Source organism: Salmo salar, chromosome 08 (assembly GCF_965601325.2).
Source record: "Salmo salar chromosome 08, fSalSal1, whole genome shotgun sequence".
Classification (NCBI taxonomy): domain Eukaryota; kingdom Metazoa; phylum Chordata; class Actinopteri; order Salmoniformes; family Salmonidae; genus Salmo; species Salmo salar.
Window position 1 is genome coordinate 11,067,997 of NC_138298.1, and position 18,214 is coordinate 11,086,210.

Sequence of the window (18,214 nt, forward strand, 5' to 3'; positions counted from 1 at the left end):
TTTACTATAAGAAAAATTTGATTACCTTTGCTGTTCTTCGTCAGAATGCACTCCCGGGACTTCTACTTCAATAACAAATGTTGGTTTGGTTCCAAATAATCCATAGTTATATCAAAATAGCGGCGTTTTGTTGTGCGTTCAAGACACTATCCAAAGGGTAAAGAAGGGTGACGCGCCCGACGCGTTTCGTGACAAAAAAATTGAAAATATTCCATTACCGTACTTCGAAGCATGTCAAACGCTGTTTAAAATCAATTTTTATGCGATTTTTCTCGTAAAAAATCGATAATATTCCGACCGGGAGTCGTTGTTTTCGTTCAAAGACTGAAAATAAAAACATAGTGTCGGCTCGTGCACGCGCCTCAGTCTCATTGTTCTCAGATCGACCACTATCCAAATGTGCTACTGTTTTTTCAGCCATGGCCTACAAAGGCATCATTCAACGTTTTGCCGCCTTCTGAGAGCCTATGGGAGCCGTAGGAAGTGTCACGTTACAGCAGAGATCCTCAGTTTTCAATAAAGAGAGTGTAGAAGGCCAAGGAATGGTCAGAGAGGGCACTTCCTGTAAGGAATCTTCTCAGGTTTTGGCCTGCCAAATGAGTTCTGTTATACTCACAGACACCATTCAAACAGTTTTAGAAACTTTGGAGTGTTTTCTATCCAAAGCGAATAATTATATGCATATTCTAGTTTCTGGGCAGGAGTAATAATCAGATAAAATCGGGTAAATTTTTTATCCGGCCGTGAAAATACTGCCCCCTATCCATAACAGGTTAACTTTCTGAACATTCGAGACGTGTCGTCCACTTGTCATTCCAATCTCCTTTGCATTAGCGTAGCCTCTTCTGTAGCCTGTCAACTATGTGTCTGTCTATCCCTGTTCTCTCCCCTCTGCACAGGCCATACAAACGCTTCACACCGCGTGGCCGCTGCCACTCTAACCTGGTGGTCCCAGCGCGCACGACCCACGTGGAGTTCCAGGTCTCCGGCAGCCTCTGGAACTGCCGGTCTGCGGCCAACAAGGCAGAGTTCATCTCAGCCTATGCTACCCTCCAGTCCCTCGACTTCTTGGCGCTGACGGAAACATGGATTACCACAGATAACACTGCTACTCCTACTGCTCTCTCTTCGTCTGCCCACGTGTTCTCGCATACCCCTAGAGCATCAAGCCAGCGGGGTGGTAGCACTGGGATCCTCATCTCTCCCAAGTGGACATTCTCTCTTTCTCCCCTGACCCATCTGTCTATCGCCTACTTTGAATTCCATGCTGTCACAGTTACCAGCCCTTTCAAGCTTAACATCCTTATCATTTATCGCCCTCCAGGTTCCCTTGGAGAGTTCATCAATGAGCTTGACGCCTTGATAAGTTCCTTTCCTGAGGATGGCTCACCTCTCATAGTTCTGGGTGACTTTAACCTCCCCACGTCTACCTTTGACTCATTCCACTCTGCCTCCTTCTTTCCACTCCTCTCCTCTCTTGACCTCACCCTCTCACCTTCCCCCCTACTCACAAGGCAGGCATTACGCTTGACCTCATCTTTACTAGATGCTGTTCCTCCACTAATCTCATTGCAACTCCCCTCCAAGTCTCCGACCACTACCTTGTACCTGGTATTGCGCCGTCCCGACTTTCGCTCTCTCTCCCCCGCTACTCTCTCCTCTTCCATCCTATCATCTCTTCCCTCTGCTCAAACCTTCTCCAACCTATCTCCTGATTCTGCCTCCTCAACCCTCCTCTCCTCCCTTTCTGCATCCTTTGACTCTCTATGTCCCCTATCCTCCAGGCCGGCTCGGTCCTCCCCTCCTGCTCCGTGGCTCGACGACTCATTGCGAGCTCACAGAACAGGGCTCCGGGCAGCCGAGCGGAAATGGAGGAAAACTCGCCTCCCTGCGGACCTGGCATCCTTTCACTCCCTCCTCTCTACATTTTCCTCTTCTGTCTCTGCTGCTAAAGCCACTTTCTACCACTCTAAATTCCAAGCATCTGCCTCTAACCCTAGGAAGCTCTTTGCCACCTTCTCCTCCCTCCTGAATCCTCCTCCCCCTCCCCCCCTCCTCCCTCTCTGCGGATGACTTCGTCAACCATTTTGAAAAGAAGGTCGACGACATCCGATCCTCGTTTGCTAAGTCAAACGACACCGCAGGTCCTGCTCACACTGCCCTACCCTGTGCTTTGACCTCTTTCTCCCCTCTCTCTCCAGATGAAATCTCGCGTCTTGTGACGGCCGGCCGCCCAACAACCTGCCCGCTTGACCCTATCCCCTCCTCTCTTCTCCAGACCATTTCCGGAGACCTTTTCCCTTACCTCACCTCGCTCATCAACTCATCCTTGACCGCTGGCTACGTCCCTTCCGTCTTCAAGAGAGCGAGAGTTGCACCCCTTCTGAAAAAACCTACACTCGATCCCTCCGATGTCAACAACTACAGACCAGTATCCCTTCTTTCTTTTCTCTCCAAAACTCTTGAACGTGCTGTCCTTGGCCAGCTCTCCTGCTATCTCTCTCAGCATTACCTTCTTGATCCAAATCAGTCAGGTTTCAAGACTGGTCATTCAACTGAGACTGCTCTTCTCTCTGTCACAGAGGCGCTCCGCACTGCTAAAGCTAACTCTCTCTTCTCTGCTCTCATCCTTCTAGACCTATCGGCTGCCTTTGATACTGTGAACCATCAGATCCTCCTCTCCACCCTCTCCGAGTTGGGCATCTCCGGCGCGGCCCACGCTTGGATTGCGTCCTACCTGACAGGTCGCTCCTACCAGGTGGCGTGGCGAGAATCTGTCTCCGCACCACGTGCTCTCACCACTGGTGTCCCCCAGGGCTCTGTTCTAGGCCCTCTGCTATTCTCGCTATACACCAAGTCACTTGGCTCTGTCATATCCTCACATGGTCTCTCCTATCATTGCTATGCAGACGACACACAATTAATCTTCTCCTTTCCCCCTTCTGATAACCAGGTGGCGAATCGCATCTCTGCATGTCTGGCAGACATATCAGTGTGGATGACGGATCACCACTTCAAGCTGAACCTCGGCAAGACGGAGCTGCTCTTCCTCCCGGGGAAGGACTGCCCGTTCCATGATCTCGCCATCACGGTTGACAACTCCATTGTGTCCTCCTCCCAGAGTGCTAAGAACCTTGGCGTGACCCTGGACAACACCCTGTCGTTCTCCACAAACATCAAGGCGGTGACCCGATCCTGTAGGTTCATGCTCTACAACATTTGCAGAGTACGACCCTGCCTCACACAGGAAGCGGCGCAGGTCATAATCCAGGCACTTGTCATCTCCCGTCTGGATTACTGCAACTCGCTGTTGGCTGGGCTCCCTGCCTGTGCCATTAAACCCCTACAACTCATCCAGAACGCCGCAGCCCGTCTGGTGTTCAACCTTCCCAAGTTCTCTCACGTCACGCCGATCCTCCGCTCTCTCCAATGGCTTCCAGTTGAAGCTCGCATCCGCTACAAGACCATGGTGCTTGCCTACGGAGCTGTGAGGGGAACGGCACCTCCGAACCTTCAGGCTCTGATCAGGCCCTACACCCAAACAAGGGCACTGCGTTCATCCACCTCTGGCCTGCTCGCCTCCCTACCTCTGAGGAAGCACAGTTCCCGCTCAGCCCAGTCAAAACTGTTTGCTGCTCTGGCACCCCAATGGTGGAACAAGCTCCCTCACGACGCCAGGACAGCGGAGTCAATCACCACCTTCTGGAGACACCTGAAACCCCACCTCTTTAAGGAATACCTAGGATAGGATAAAGTAATCCTTCTACCCCCCCCCCCCCCCCCCCCCCCTTAAAGGATTTAGATGCTCTATTGTAAAGTGGTTGTTCCACTGGATATCATAAGGTGAATGCACCAATTTGTAAGTCACTCTGGATAAGAGCGTCCGCTAAATGACTTAAATGTAAATGTAAATGTTAACCTGAACTAAAAACATTTAGTTGGCCCAAACTAAGCTCCAACTTGAGAAAACTGTGTCAAAAAAAATTCTGTCCATTTAAAACGATGTTTTCTAAACTCATACGTTCATTGAAGTAGAAACTATTATTTGGGAATCTTAAAACTAAAAACAGCTGTGCAACTGATTACACAAAGCTTTTAACATACCATTTTTTTTTTACTTACATAGTTGACACATGATTACATTGTGCATGTTCATTTATACAGTAATTATGATTCAACATGTCCTCACCTGGATTTGAACTCACAACCTCTTGGTTCATGGCATGCCAATCTTCCTGCTACACCACCATGTCTGTGTCAGTTATCAATTCATCTGACTATTCTCTCGTCATTGATTTCATGTACTTATTTTAGCAATTCAAATGTTCTGTATAGTTGTCTAATGTTGGAGGGGAATATTATATATTTTAATGTGACTCCTTAATCACTATGACAAATAAAATGGTTTTTCTTGAGTGTACTTTTATGTCAGGAAAGGAATAGGAATGGCTTGTTTTTGCTCTTCAACATAGTGCTACAAAACAGTAAGGCTTTAAGCACAATTGATGACGCCTTTGAAGGATATTTTATGTCTATGGACTGCAAACAATACATCGATGAATTGCACATGTGTATAGGCATATGAAAAATCGGACTTATAGTTATGTGTAATGATGCCGGATGCCACAAGTACAACTCTTCATGATAGGTTTTAGTACATTGTTACCGAGTATATGTCGTGCGTAATTGTGCGTAATTGTGGATTTTCTCAGTATGCTACGTTTATCTTCTAGAGAAGAAAAAAATGAAAAACCAATACCTCACAATTTCAGATATTAAAAGAGTGTATTGTATTGGGAGTTTGCACGCTGCGCGCAACCTTTTCATAATAATTATGCACTTGGATGAATTTCAAACATCCTTGCTTAATTAATGTTTCACGTTCTAAATAGTGCACTTCAATATGTAAACATAAGCACAGTGAACAAGATATAACTTAAACGTAATTTAATCGTATTTGAGTGATATGGACACAAGGTATAGGCTACATCCTCGCAGTGAAATGCACAATCGTCAACCAATACAGCGAATCCTACTGATCACACGAGGGAGCGCACACACAAATGTACAGATTCTGAGACACATATTTTACATATGGTTAAAACAGAGAAGCAATTAGACTGTAGCCTCTATTGTGGACCTCTTTATCCCCCAATCAATTGCTAATTAAATGTTAATAATGCAAACCAACACTTACCCAGTGGTAAAACAAAGAAAAACGGTAGCCAACACAGGATGAACATCCCGACGACTATAGCCAGGGTTTTGGCAGCCTTCTTCTCACGGGAGAACTTCATCAAGCGCACGGACAGCGAACTCCGGAAGGGATGGTTTTTACTCTTGGAAGTATCCTCCAGCATACTCCGACAGTGTATCCTAAGCACCACTTCTATAGACTTATTTCTCTCCCGTTTCACCCCCGCTTCTAAACTCTTGGTAGTCTTCCGGGCCACCACGTAGACCCTGAAGTACATCACTAGGATGACCATAAGCGGGAGGTAGAAGGAAAAGAGCGAGGAGAAGAGGGCATATCCCGGTTCTTCGGTGATGCTGCAGACGCTCTCGTCGGTCGGCGGCGGTTCCTTCCATCCCAGCAGCGGTCCTATGGAGATGACCATGGAGGATACCCAGACCACCACCAGAATGACAGCGGCTTTCTTCTCCGTCATGATGGTGGGGTATTTGAGGCAGTGTTTGACCCCGATGTACCTGTCTATGGAGATGATACAGAGGCTGAGGATGGACGCGGTGCAGCAGAGAACATCCACCGCTGCCCAGATGTTGCAGAAGACCCGGCCGAACACCCAGCATCCCAGCACTTCCAAAGACGCGGAGAAAGGCAGCACAATAATGCTCAGTAGCAAGTCCGCTATGGCCAGGTTGACTATAAAGAAGTTGGTGACGGTCTGTAAGTGTCTATTGCATAGCACCGAGAGGATAACCAAAATGTTCCCAACGATAGCCACCAAGATGAACACGGAGAGAAAGACCCCGACCGCAATGACCTGGGGGTCCAGGGTGATGTTCGTGCAGCTGGTGGAGTTGGTGCTGTTGTCTGTGAATAAGATTTGGTCCAGGAAAGATTCGTTGAGAGCTTTTTCAAAATATATTCCATCATTGCTTTCGTTCATCAAATTAGAATATGTCATTTTGAAACTCCATAAAGAAAACGTTATAGTTTGATTCCAAGGGAGAACAAAGTGGTTTTCATAATGTTTTGTGTGTTTCCAATATGAAAAGAAAACGAGATGAAATGGGACATTCTTCTCACATATGTGAATTGTCTTGAATTTATAAACATCTCCAGTGTTATCTAGATTGTTTCATCTGTTAAATGCGTATTTCCCCCCTCACAACAAAAATAAAACCGATGCGCAATAACAGCACCATCCCTCTGTCTGAAAATGCAGGATCAACTATTCCTTATTTAAAAAACTGAAGTCTGCTCCAGCCAGGGATTTTCTTTGAGTTCTTTGAGGTAGTAGAAATGTCAGAAAATCTCAAATGAAGTATCAGTAAGTATATTTTTGTAGCTCCATAGCCCCGGATGGTCCGATTCTAGTCCACTGGTGGTATTCTTTTAGTAAGAAGTCCAACCCGAACGACAGAGTCTCAGCCTGCCTAGGACCCCAGCATCTGAGCTCTGCGCTCTTCCCTAGCAAGTGGATTAAGTGACGCGTCGCCTAATAACTGCGATGCCACGAGAGGGAGTCGCGCTCGTTTCCACACACTCAACACGCATGCCAGTGTCGCCGCGAGTGTATATATTTTACCCATAGCCTAATATTCAGTTGATGTTTAGACTACTTCAGTATTACATCGCTGACATATGCAACCTGAAGCCAGTCTACATGCAAACTAAACCCTTCAGTAGAATATAATACACTACATGGCCAAAAGTATGTGGACACCTGCTCGTCGAACATCTCATTCAAAAATCATGGGCATTAATATGGAGTTGGTGCGGCCTTTGCTGCTATAACAGCCTTCACTCTTCTGGAATGCTTTCCACTAGATTTTTGAACATTGCTGCGGGGACTTGCTTCCATTCAACCACAACAGCATTAGTGATGTCGGGCAATGATGTTGGGAGATTAGGCCTGGCTTGCAGTTGGCGTTCCAATTTATCCCAAAGGTCTTCGATGGGGTTGAAGTCAGGGCTCTGTGCTTGCCAGTCAAGTTATTCCACACCGATCTCAACAAACCATTTCTGTATGGACCTCGCTTTGTGCATGGGGTCTTTGTCATTCTGAAACAGGAAAGGGCCTTCCCCAAACTGTTGCCACAAAGTTAGAAGCACAGAATCATCTAGAAAGTCATTGCATGCTGTAGTGTTAAGATTTCCCTTCACTGGAACTAAGGGACTTAGCCCGAACCACAAAAAACATCCCCAGTCCATTATTCCTCCTCCACCAAACTTTACAGTTGGTACTATGCATTTGGGCAGGTAGCGTTCGCTTGGCATCCGCCAAACCCAGTTTTGTCCTCCGGACTGCCAGGTGGTGAAGCGCGATTCATCACTCCAGAGAACGCGTTTCCACTTCTCTGGAGTCCAATGGCTGCAAGCTTTACACCACTCCAGCCGACGCTTGGTATTGCGCATCGTGATCTTAGGCTTGTGTGCGGCTGCTCAGCCATGGAAACCCATTTCATGAAGCTCCTGACGAACAGTTCTTGTGCTGACGTTGCTTCCAGAGGCAGTTTGGAACTCGGTAGTGAGTGTTGCAACTGAGGACAGACGGTTTTTATGCTAGACATTTCCACTTCAAAATAACAGCACTTACAGATGACTGGGGCAGCTTTAGCAGGGCAGAAATTTGACGAACTGACTTGTTGGAAAGGTGGCATCCTATGACGGTGCCACATTGAAAGTCATTGAGCTCTTCAGTACGGGCCATTCTACTGCTAATGTTTGTCTATGGAGATTTCATGGCTGTGTGCTTGTTTTCATTCACACCTGTCAGCAACGGGTGTGGCTGAAATGGTCAAATCCACTAATTTGAAGGGGGTTCAACATTCTTTTGGCCATGTAGTGTATAATAGCTAGAATATAATAGAATAGAATGGAATAGATACTTAATTGTGGATTTTGTAGCTCTGGTATATAATGTTAGATGTGTTAGTATTATGACATTTTTTTGGCAGAGATATTTGAAACATAACAAATCCAAAACCACAAGTGAGTTGAAATGACCACTGCAACAAAAACACTGTCAGTCATGGCCCCAACCCAGAGATGTAGGTTTGAGTGAAAATGGCCTTCTGGGTCCTAGCTGTAAAGTTGTAAGTCCCCAGTGACTCTGTGCAGCTGCTGCTGTCCCCCAAGGGGGGGGGGGGGGGTCGTTATGAGCCACCAGGGAGCTCCGGGGGAGAGCAGCGGAGGGGACACAAGCTCTGGGAAAATAGTGCGAGGCAGAATGCAGAGTCGCTGCCGGACTCACAAGGGACAACACACATGCTGTGCTTCAATCTGCACTCCTTTTTTTTTGCAGTTGCATTTCAAAAGATACCTAAGTGGAGAAAAACACACAAAAGCATAGAGCAAGATGCTTGGCTGAGGAGTATAGGCTAGCCGTGATATTGCCTTAGAAAGAGGACTGAATGATATATTTCTATGCATATTGCATGGGAAGTATGAGAAGTATGGCTATTTAGGCAGGGGCTGAATGAGTATAGGCCTACATCTAAGTTTTATATCACTGGTAATAGTTTGCTAATATCTGATTCAAAACGATCACTCCTTAGGCTACACATCAAGGGTTAGTCCTCAAAACAAGTCAAAAATATTTTCTTTTTTTTCTGATTCAATGTGGCATATGGGTGAGAAGGGGGTATGAAATGACTTAATGATGTCTGTCAGGGGTCTTGATGCTGGATGCTTTTCTGCTCATGCAGAATAATGCAATAACTAACAACACAATGTCAGTCACCCTGAACCTCAACAGCCAGTCTGCAGGCTAGAGGCAGCTCCTCGGAACAATGCAATGCAGCACACCTCCCATGGACCATGATTACGGATAACTGGAGCCTGGAGGGGCTGCAAAATAACTCTTACAGAAATGTCCTTCCAAGATGGCCACCTGTCAATCATCTACATTTTTCATCATGTCCTTAAAGCACCAAGTGCACATCATTTAAAAAAAATAATCATAATGGTTTCTAAATCTGTCCATTTGTAGGCTCTGGACATGACTACAGAACATGTGAGGGAATGTATTTACTTAGTGTGTTGTGTCAGCAGAACACTAGTGTTATCCAATCCAACATACTTTTTTCTCAAGTTTATTATTCCACTTTTGGACACCAGACGGAAGCAGACATTTTATTTTCTTGTTGTCCTTTGAATGTATTAACTTCTACGGACAAACGTGTAACTTTTCTGTGAAGTTCTTTAAGGAATAATGAATCTAGTGTCCTCCGGTAACAAGCGACTTTAAAATGAGGAAATTAAATAAACATGGTCTGTGATGTGGCTGTTGTGCAATTGATATGTCTAGGTGAAACCAACCTCTATCGTTGTTCTGCTTCTTGTAGCAGACACCCTTGACCATACAAGGTGACTTACAAAGTTGATATTTGACATGTTATCCATTAAGGAGGAAATAGACTAATGCTATTTAGGAGAACTTCTTGCCTCAAGCGCACAGTAGTACAGTTCATATCCAAATCCAATTATCCAGCCGACTCACTTCGGTATTTCTGAACGCTGCACTACGTCTAAAACATGGAAAAGAGGAATGGAAAACAGTTGAGGTATATTTTCCCCTGCATCTGTTTTCCTCCTGTTGCTAAATCAACTGTTATTACTTTTTAGATTTTAAATACACGCTGGATAGTGGATATCCCCCCTCCTATTCATGCATTTATCAAGAGAACAATCCTGGTCATCCTTAATGCATCTGATCTGACCGATTCACTAAACACACATGCTTCGTTTGTAAATGATGTCTGAGCATTTTCTATTAAGGTATCTTTACTTTTAGTCAAATCACATCAAATCAAATCAAATTGTATTTGTCACATGCGCCGAATACAACAGGTGTAGACCTTACAGTGAAATGCTTACTTACGAGCCCCTAACCAACAATGCAGTTTCCAAAAAATATGGATAAGAATAAGAGATAAAAGTAACAAGTAATTAAAGAGCAGCAGTAAAAAAAAACAATAGCGAGACTATATACAGGGGGTACCGGTACAGAGTCAATGTGCGGGGGCACCGGTTAGTTGATGTAGTATGTACATGTAGGTAGAGTTGTTAAAGTGACTATGCATAGATGACAACAGAGAGTAGCAGTGGTGTGAAGAAAGAGAGAGGGGGGCAATACAAATAGTCTGGGTAGCCATTTGACTAGATGTTCAGGAGTCTTATGGCTCGGGGGTAGAAGCTGTTTAGAAGCCTCTTGGACTTAGACTTGGCGCTCCGGTACTGCTTGCCATGCGGTAGCAGAGAGAACAGTCTATGACTAGGGTGGCTGGAGTCTTTGACAATTTTTAGGCCTTTCTCTGACACCGCCTGGTATAGAGGTCCTGGATGGCAGGAAGCTTGGCCCCAGTGATGTACTGGGCCATTTAGACGACCCTCTGTAGTGCCTTGCGGCCAGAGGCCGAGCAGTTGCCATATCAGGCAGTGATGCAACCAGTCAGGATGCTCTTGATGGTGCAGCTGTAGAACCTTTTGAGGATCTGAGGACCTATGCCAAATCTTTTCAGTCTCCTGAGGGGGAATAGGTTTTGTCATGCCCTCTTCACGACTGTCTTGGTGTGCTTGGACCATGTTAGTTTGTTGGTGATGTGGACACCAAGGAACTTGAAGCTCTCAACCTGCTCCACTGCAGCCCCATTCAATGAGAATGGGGGCATGCTCTGTCCTCTTTTTCCTCTAGTCCACAATCATCTCCTTTGTCTTGATCACATTGAGGGAGAGGTTGTTGTCCTGGCACCACATGGCCAGGTCTCTGACCTCCTCCCTATAGGGTGTCTCACCGTTGTCGGTGATCAGGCTACCAATGTTGTGTCATCGGCAAATTGAATGATAGTATCGGAGTCGTGCCTGGCCATGCAGTCATGAGTGAACAAGGAGTACAAGAGGGGACTGAACACACACCCCTGATGGGCCCCTGTGATGAGGATCAGCGTGGCGGATGTGTGCGACCACCTGGGGGCGACCCGTCAAGAAGTCCAGGATCCAGTTGCAGAGGGAGGTATTTAGTCCCAGGGTCCTTAGCTTAGTGATGAGCTTTGAGGGCACTATGGTGTTGAACGCTGAGCTGTAGTCAATGAAAAGCATTCTCACATAGGTGTTCCTTTTATCCAGGTGGGAAAAGGCAGTGTGGAGTGCAATAGAGATTGCATCATCTGTGGATCTGTTATAGCGGTATGCAAATTGGAGTGGGTCTAGGGTTTCTGGGATGATGGTGTTGATGTGAGCCATGACCAGCCTTTCAAAGCACTTCATGGCTACAGACGTGAGTGCTACGGGTCGGTAGTCATTTAGGTATGTTACCTTAGTGTTCTTGGTGCAGGCCTGTGGTCTGCTTGAAACATGTTGATATTACAGACTCGGACAGGGAGAGGTTGAAAATGTCAGTGAAGACACTTGCCAGTTGGTCAGAGCATGTTCGCAGTACACGTCCTGGTAATCCCTGTGGCCCTGCGGCCTTGTGAATGTTAACCTGTTTAAAGGTCTTACTCACATCGGCTGCGGAGAGCGTGATCACACAGTCTTCTGGAACAGCTGGTGCTCTCATGCATGTTTCTATGTTATTTTCCTCGAAGCGAGCATAGAAATAGTTTAGCTCATCTGGTAGGCTAGTGTCACTGGGCAGCTCTCGGCCGTGCTTCCCTTTGTAGTCTGTAATGGTTTGCAAGCCGAGCATCAGAGCCAGTGTGTTACGATTCAATCTTAGGCCTGATTTGACGCTTTGCCTGTTTCATGGTTCGTCGGAGGGCATAGCGGGATTTCTTATAAGCTTCTGGGTTAGAGTCCCGCTCCTTGAAAGCAGCAGCTCTAGCCTTTAGCTTAGTGCGGATGTTTCCTGTAATCCATGGCTTCTGGTTGGGGTATGTACGTACGATCACTGTGGGGACGACGTCATCGATGCACTTATTGATGAAGCCAATGACTGATGTGGTGTAATCCTCAATGCCATCAGAGGAATCCCGGAACATATTCCAGTCTGTGCTAGCAAAACAGTCCCGTAGCTTAGCATCTGCTTCATCTGACCACTTTTTTATTTATTTATCTAGTCATTGGTGCTTCCTGCTTTAATTGTTGCTTGTAAGCAGGAATCAGGAGGATATAATTATGGTCAGCTTTGCCAAATGGAAGGTGAGGGAGAGCTTTGTATGCATCTCTGTTTGTGGAGTAAAGGCGGTCCAGTTATTTTTCCTCTAGTTGCACATTTAACATGCTGATAGAAATGAGTTAAAACGGATTTAAGTTTCCCTGCATTAAAGTCCCTGGCTACTAGGGGTGCCACCTCTGGGTGAGCATTTTCTTGTTTGCTTATGGCGAGATACAGCTCATTCAATGCTGTGCCAACCTCTGACTGTGGTGGTATGTAAACTGCTTCGAAGAATAAAGATGAAAACTCTCTCGGTAGGTAGTGTGGTCCACAGCTTATCAAGAGATACGTTTCCTCAGGCGAGCAATAGCTCGAGACTTTCTTAGATATCGTGCACCAGCTGTTATTTACAAAAATACATTGTCCGCCGCCCGTTGTCTTACCAGACGCCGCTGTTCTATCCTGCTGGTACATTGTATTACTAGCCAGCTGTATGTTGATATTGTCGTCGTTCAGCCACGACGACAATGAGATAGGGTGCAGGCCAGCCTGCCAGCTTAGTGGAGTTTGCCACTAGCACAGACAGTGTAGTCAGCTCAGCTATCCTCATTGAGACTGTGTCTGCGCCTCGCTCTAGGTTGGGCAAAACTAACATTGCGGTGTTCGCCTTAACAATCTCACTGGAATAAAGACCTCCTCTATTCTTGTCATTATTGAAAGAGATTGTGATATCTCACATCTCAAAATAGTGCTACTTAATGTTAGATCCCTCACTTCCAAGGCAGGTATAGTCAATGAACTAATCACTGATCATAATCTTGATGTGATTGGCCTGACTGAAACATGGCTTAAGACTGATGAATTTACTGTGTTAAATGAGGCCTCTCCTCCTGGTTACACTAGTGACCATATCCCCCGCGCATCCCGCAAAGGCGGAGGTGTTGCTAACATTTACGAAAGCAAATTTCAATTTACAAAAAATAAATTACTGTGTTTTCGTCTTTTGAGCTTCTAGTCATGAAATCTATGCAGCCTACTCAATCACTTTTTATAGCAACTGTTTACAGGCCTCCTGGGCCGTATAAAGCATTCCTCACTGAGTTCCCTAAATTCCTATCGGACCTTGTAGTCATGGCAGTTAATATTCACATTTTTGGTGACTTTAATATTCACACGGAAAAGTCCACAGACCCACTCCAAAAGGCTTTCGGAGTCATCATCGACTCAGTGGGTTTTGTCCAACATGTCTCAAGACCTATTCACTGCCACAGTCATACTCTGGACCTAGTTTTGTCCCATGGAATAAATATTGTGGATGTTAATGATTTTCTCATAATCCTGGACTATCGGACCACCATTTTATTACGTTTTCAATCGCAACAAATAATATGCTCAGACCCCAACCAAGGATCATCAAAAGCCGTGCTATAAATTCTCAGACAGCCCAAAGATTCCTAGATGCCGTTCCAGACTCTCTCCACCTACCCAAGGAAGTCGAAGTACAAAAATCGATTAACGACCTAACAGAGGAACTTAATTTAACCTTGCTTAATACCCGAGACGCAGTTACACCCCTAAAAACAAGAAACATTTGTCATAAGAACTAGCTCCCTGGTATACAGAAAATACACGAGCCCTGAAGAGAGCTTCCAGAAAATTGGACTGGAAATGGCGCTACACCAAACTGGAAGTCTTCTGATTAGCTTAGAAAGACAGTACCGTGCAGTATCGAAGAGCCATTACTGCTGCTCGAACATCCTATTTTTTCAACTTAATTGAGGAGAATAAGAATAATCCTAAATTTCTTTTTGACACTGTCGCAAAGCTAACTAAAAAGCAGCATTCCCCAAGAGAGCATGACTTTCACTTCAGCAGTGATAAATTCATGAACTTCTTTGACGGAAAGATCATGATCATTAGAAAGCAAATTACGGACTCCTCTTTAAAATCTGCATATTTCTCCAAAGCTCAGTTGTTCTGAGTCTGCAAAACACTGCCAGGACCTAGGATCAAGGGAGACACTCAAGTTTTTAATCTCTTGACACATTGATGAAAATAGTCATGGCATCCAAACCTTCAAGCTGCATACTAGACCCTATTCCAACTACCGTAATTTCCCGACTATTAAGCGCACCTGAATATAAGCTGCACCCACTGAATTTAAAAAATATATATTATTTTGAACCGCACATGTCTATAAGCCGCAGGTGCCTACCGGTACATTGAAACAAATTAACTTTACACAGGCTTTAATGAAACACGGCTTGTAACAAAAATAAATAGGCTTTAACGAAACACGGCTTGTAACAAAAATAAATAGGCTTTAACGAAACACGGCTTGTAACAAAAAATCTAAAATTAGCAGTAAGCTTTGGTTTTCTTTTTGCACTGAGTCAATTCCTTACGCTGCTGTTTCCAACGTCTTATCATCAACTCATTAAGACCAAGCTCCCGTGCAGCAGCTCTATTTCCTTTTCCAACAGCCAGATCAATCGCCTTCAACTTGAAAGCTGCATCATGCATTTCTCCGTGTCTTTGCCATGATGAGGGTGACACAATGACTACCGTAATCAGAATGATGGGAAGTTTGAGAGCGCTTGATTTAATCTAAAAAGTAAAAAAAAAAAGTTGTTTGACCTTAACCCGTTCGGCAATTTCATTGGTCTAATGAAAGCTTCATGCTGCCAAAAAACTGAGCATGTCACAGAATGTGTTTTTTTGGAAAAAAAAAAATGGAAGCGGGAAAAATCCATATATTAGCCGTGTCATTGTTTAAGCCGCTGTCACGTCCTGACCAGCAGAGGGTGTTGTTGTGTAGTTTTGGTCAGGACGTGGCAGAGTATGTCTGTGTATGTGTGTTCTGGGTGTTGTATTTCTATGTGGGTCTGTGTGGCTCCCGATCAGGGACAGCTGGTTATCGTTGTTCCTGATTGGGAGTCATATAATTAGGAGTATGTTTGTCACTTGGGGTTGTGGGTGGTTGAGTTAACACTGCTATTCGTTTCGTTTTGTTCGTAAGTAGCCTGTTAGCCTGTCGTGAGTGTTTATTGTTTTCTGTGTATACTTTACTTAATTATATTAAAAGATGAGTATCCACATTCCGCATGCAGTTTGGTCTCTTCAACACGGCTTCAACATTTATGACAGCCGCGAGGTTCAAAGCCTGGGAAAAAAGTTGCGGCTTATAGTCCGGAATTTACGGTAAACTACTGAAAGAGCTGCTTCCTGTGCTTGGCCCTCCTATGTTGAACATAATAAACGGCTCCCTATCCACAGGATGTACCAAACTCACTAAAAGTGGCAGTAATAAAGCCTCTCTTGAAAAAGCCAAACGTTGACCCAGAAAATATAAAAAACAATCGGCCTATATCAAATCTCCCATTCCTCTCAAAAGTTTTTGAAAAAGCTGCTGCTCAGCAACTCACTGCCTACCTGAAGACTAACAAAATACACTAAATGCTTCGGTCTGGTTTTAAACCCCATCATAGCACTGATATTGCACTTGTGAAGGTGGTAAATTACCTTTTAATGGTGTCAGACCAAGGCGCTGCATCTGTCCTCGTGCTCCAAGACCTTAGTGCTGCTTTTGATACCATCGATCACCACATCCTTTTGGAGAGATTGGAAACCCAAATTGTTCTACACGGACAAGTTCTGGCCTGGTTTAGATCTTATCTGTCGGAAAGATTTCAGTTTGTCTCTGGATGGTTTGTACTCTGACAAATCAACTGTACATTTTGGTGTTCCTCAAGGTTCTGTTTTAGGACCTCTATTGTTTTCATTCTATATTTTACTTCTTGGTGATGTCATTAGAAAACATAATGTTTACTTTCACTGCTATGCAGACGATACACAACTGTACATTTCGATGAAACATGGGGAAGGCCCAAAATTGCCCTCCCTGGAAGCCTGTGTTTCAGACATAAGGACGTGGATGGCGGCAAATTTTGGACTTTTAAACTTTGACAAAACATAAATGCTAGTTCTAGGTCCCAAGAAACAAAGAGATCTTCTGTCGGATCTGACAATTAATCTTGATGGTTGTACAGTTGTCTCAAATAAAACTGAGAATTACCTCGGCATTACTCTGGACCCTGATCTCTCTTTTGACGAACATATCAAGACTGTTTCAAGGACAGCTTTTTTCCATCTATGTAACATTGCAAAAATCAGAAAACTTTCTGTCCAAAAAGGATGCAGAAAAATGTATCCATGCTTTTGTCACTTCTAGATTAGACTAGACTTTCCGGTTGCCCGGATAAAGCACTAAATAAACTTCAGTTAGTGCTAAACACGGCTGCTAGAATCTTGACTAGAACCAAAAAATTGGATCATATTACTCCGTGCTAGCCTCTCTACACTGGCTTCCCGTTAACCTCTTCGCTATAGTGGGCAGTATTTTCACAGCTGGATAAAAAACATACCCAAATTAAACGGCCTACTACTCGGGCCCAGAGTCAAACATTTGCATATTATTAGTATATTTGGATAGAAAACACTCTGAAGTTTCTAAAACTGTTTGAATGATGTCTGTGAGTATAACAGAACTCATATGGCAGGCAAAAACCTGAGAGGTATCCAACCAGGAAGTGGGAACTCTGAGGGTTGTAGTCATTTCAAATTATGTTCTATCCAAACTACAGTGTCTGTGATGTCATATTGCTCTTCCTAAGGCTTCCACTAGATGTCAACAGCCATTAGAACCTTGTTTGAGGCTTCTACTATGCAATTTGATTGAATAACACCCGGAACAGTAAGTGGTCTGGCTGGGGTCACTGACTTACCTCGCACGCAGTCACGAAGGGTTAGCCATTTTTCTTTTTCTTCTGTAATGAATCTGCTATTGTCCGGCTGGAATATTATCGACATTTTACGTTAAAAACACCCTATAGATTGATTGTGAACATGGTTTGACATGTTTCTACAAATGCTGAGGGAACTTTATAACTTTTCGTCGACGGTGGATAGACGCGCTTCATGCATTTTGGAATGGTGATCTGGACGCGCCAACAAAACTGATTTATTTCAACATAAATGATGGACTTTATCGAACAAATGAACATTTCTTGTGGAAGTGGGAGTCCTTCCGAGTGCATTCTGCCGAAGATCAGCAAAGGTAAGAAAATATTTTTAACATATTTCAGACTTTTGTGGACGTCGTGGCTGGACGGCTAACTGTATAGCTTGCATTGATGGTGGGGCTCAGTACTCAGAATATTGAACAATGTGCTTTCTCTGTAAAGTTATTTTGAAATCTGACAAAGCAGTTGCATAAAGGAGTAGTTTATCTATAATTCTTTAATTAATTGTTATATATTTTGTCAACGTTTATGATGAGTATTTCTGTAAATTGATGTGCCCATTCACCGGAAATTTTGGGGTGAATACATTTTCTGAACGTCACACGCCAATGTAAAATGTTTTTTTTTTAATATAAATATGAACTTGATAGAACAAAAAATGCATGTATTGTCTAACATAATGTCCTAGGAGTGTCATCTGATGAAGATCGTCAAAGGTTAGTGCATCATTTTAGCTGGTTTTCTGCTTTTGGACGGATATCCGTGTTTGGAAAATGGCTGTGTTGTTGTTTTTTGCTGGGGTGGTATCCTAACATAATCTAATGTTTTGCTTTCACCGTAAAGCCTTTTTGAAATCGGACAACGTGGTTGGATTCAGGAGAAGTGTATCTTTCAAATGGTGTAAAATAGTCATATGTTTGAGAAATTTGAATTATTAGATTTTTTATGTTTTGTATTTCATGCCCTGCTATCCCATTGGCTGCTATCCCATGTAAGAAGTTTTAAGGCTAGGGCTGATTTCAAGGTTTTACTGCTAACCTACAAAGCATTACGTAGACTTGCTCCTACCTATCTCTCCGATTTGGTCCTGCCGTACATATCTACACGTACGCTACAGTCACAAGACGC

At 44.3% G+C, this 18,214-nt stretch overlaps 1 protein-coding gene across 1 annotated transcript in view; it reads right to left on the minus strand.

Annotated features, from left to right (window-relative positions):
- The window catches only part of LOC106609980 (alpha-1A adrenergic receptor), a 30,539-nt gene extending 24,216 nt beyond the window's left edge, over positions 1–6,323 (minus strand). Inside the window, exon 1 of the mRNA XM_014209065.3 lies at positions 5,198–6,323. Within this exon, the coding sequence (XP_014064540.1) occupies positions 5,198–6,149 (952 nt within the window). The 5' untranslated portion in view covers positions 6,150–6,323. The remainder of the gene's footprint in view (positions 1–5,197) is intronic.
- Between the last annotated feature and the right edge of the window lie 11,891 nt (positions 6,324–18,214).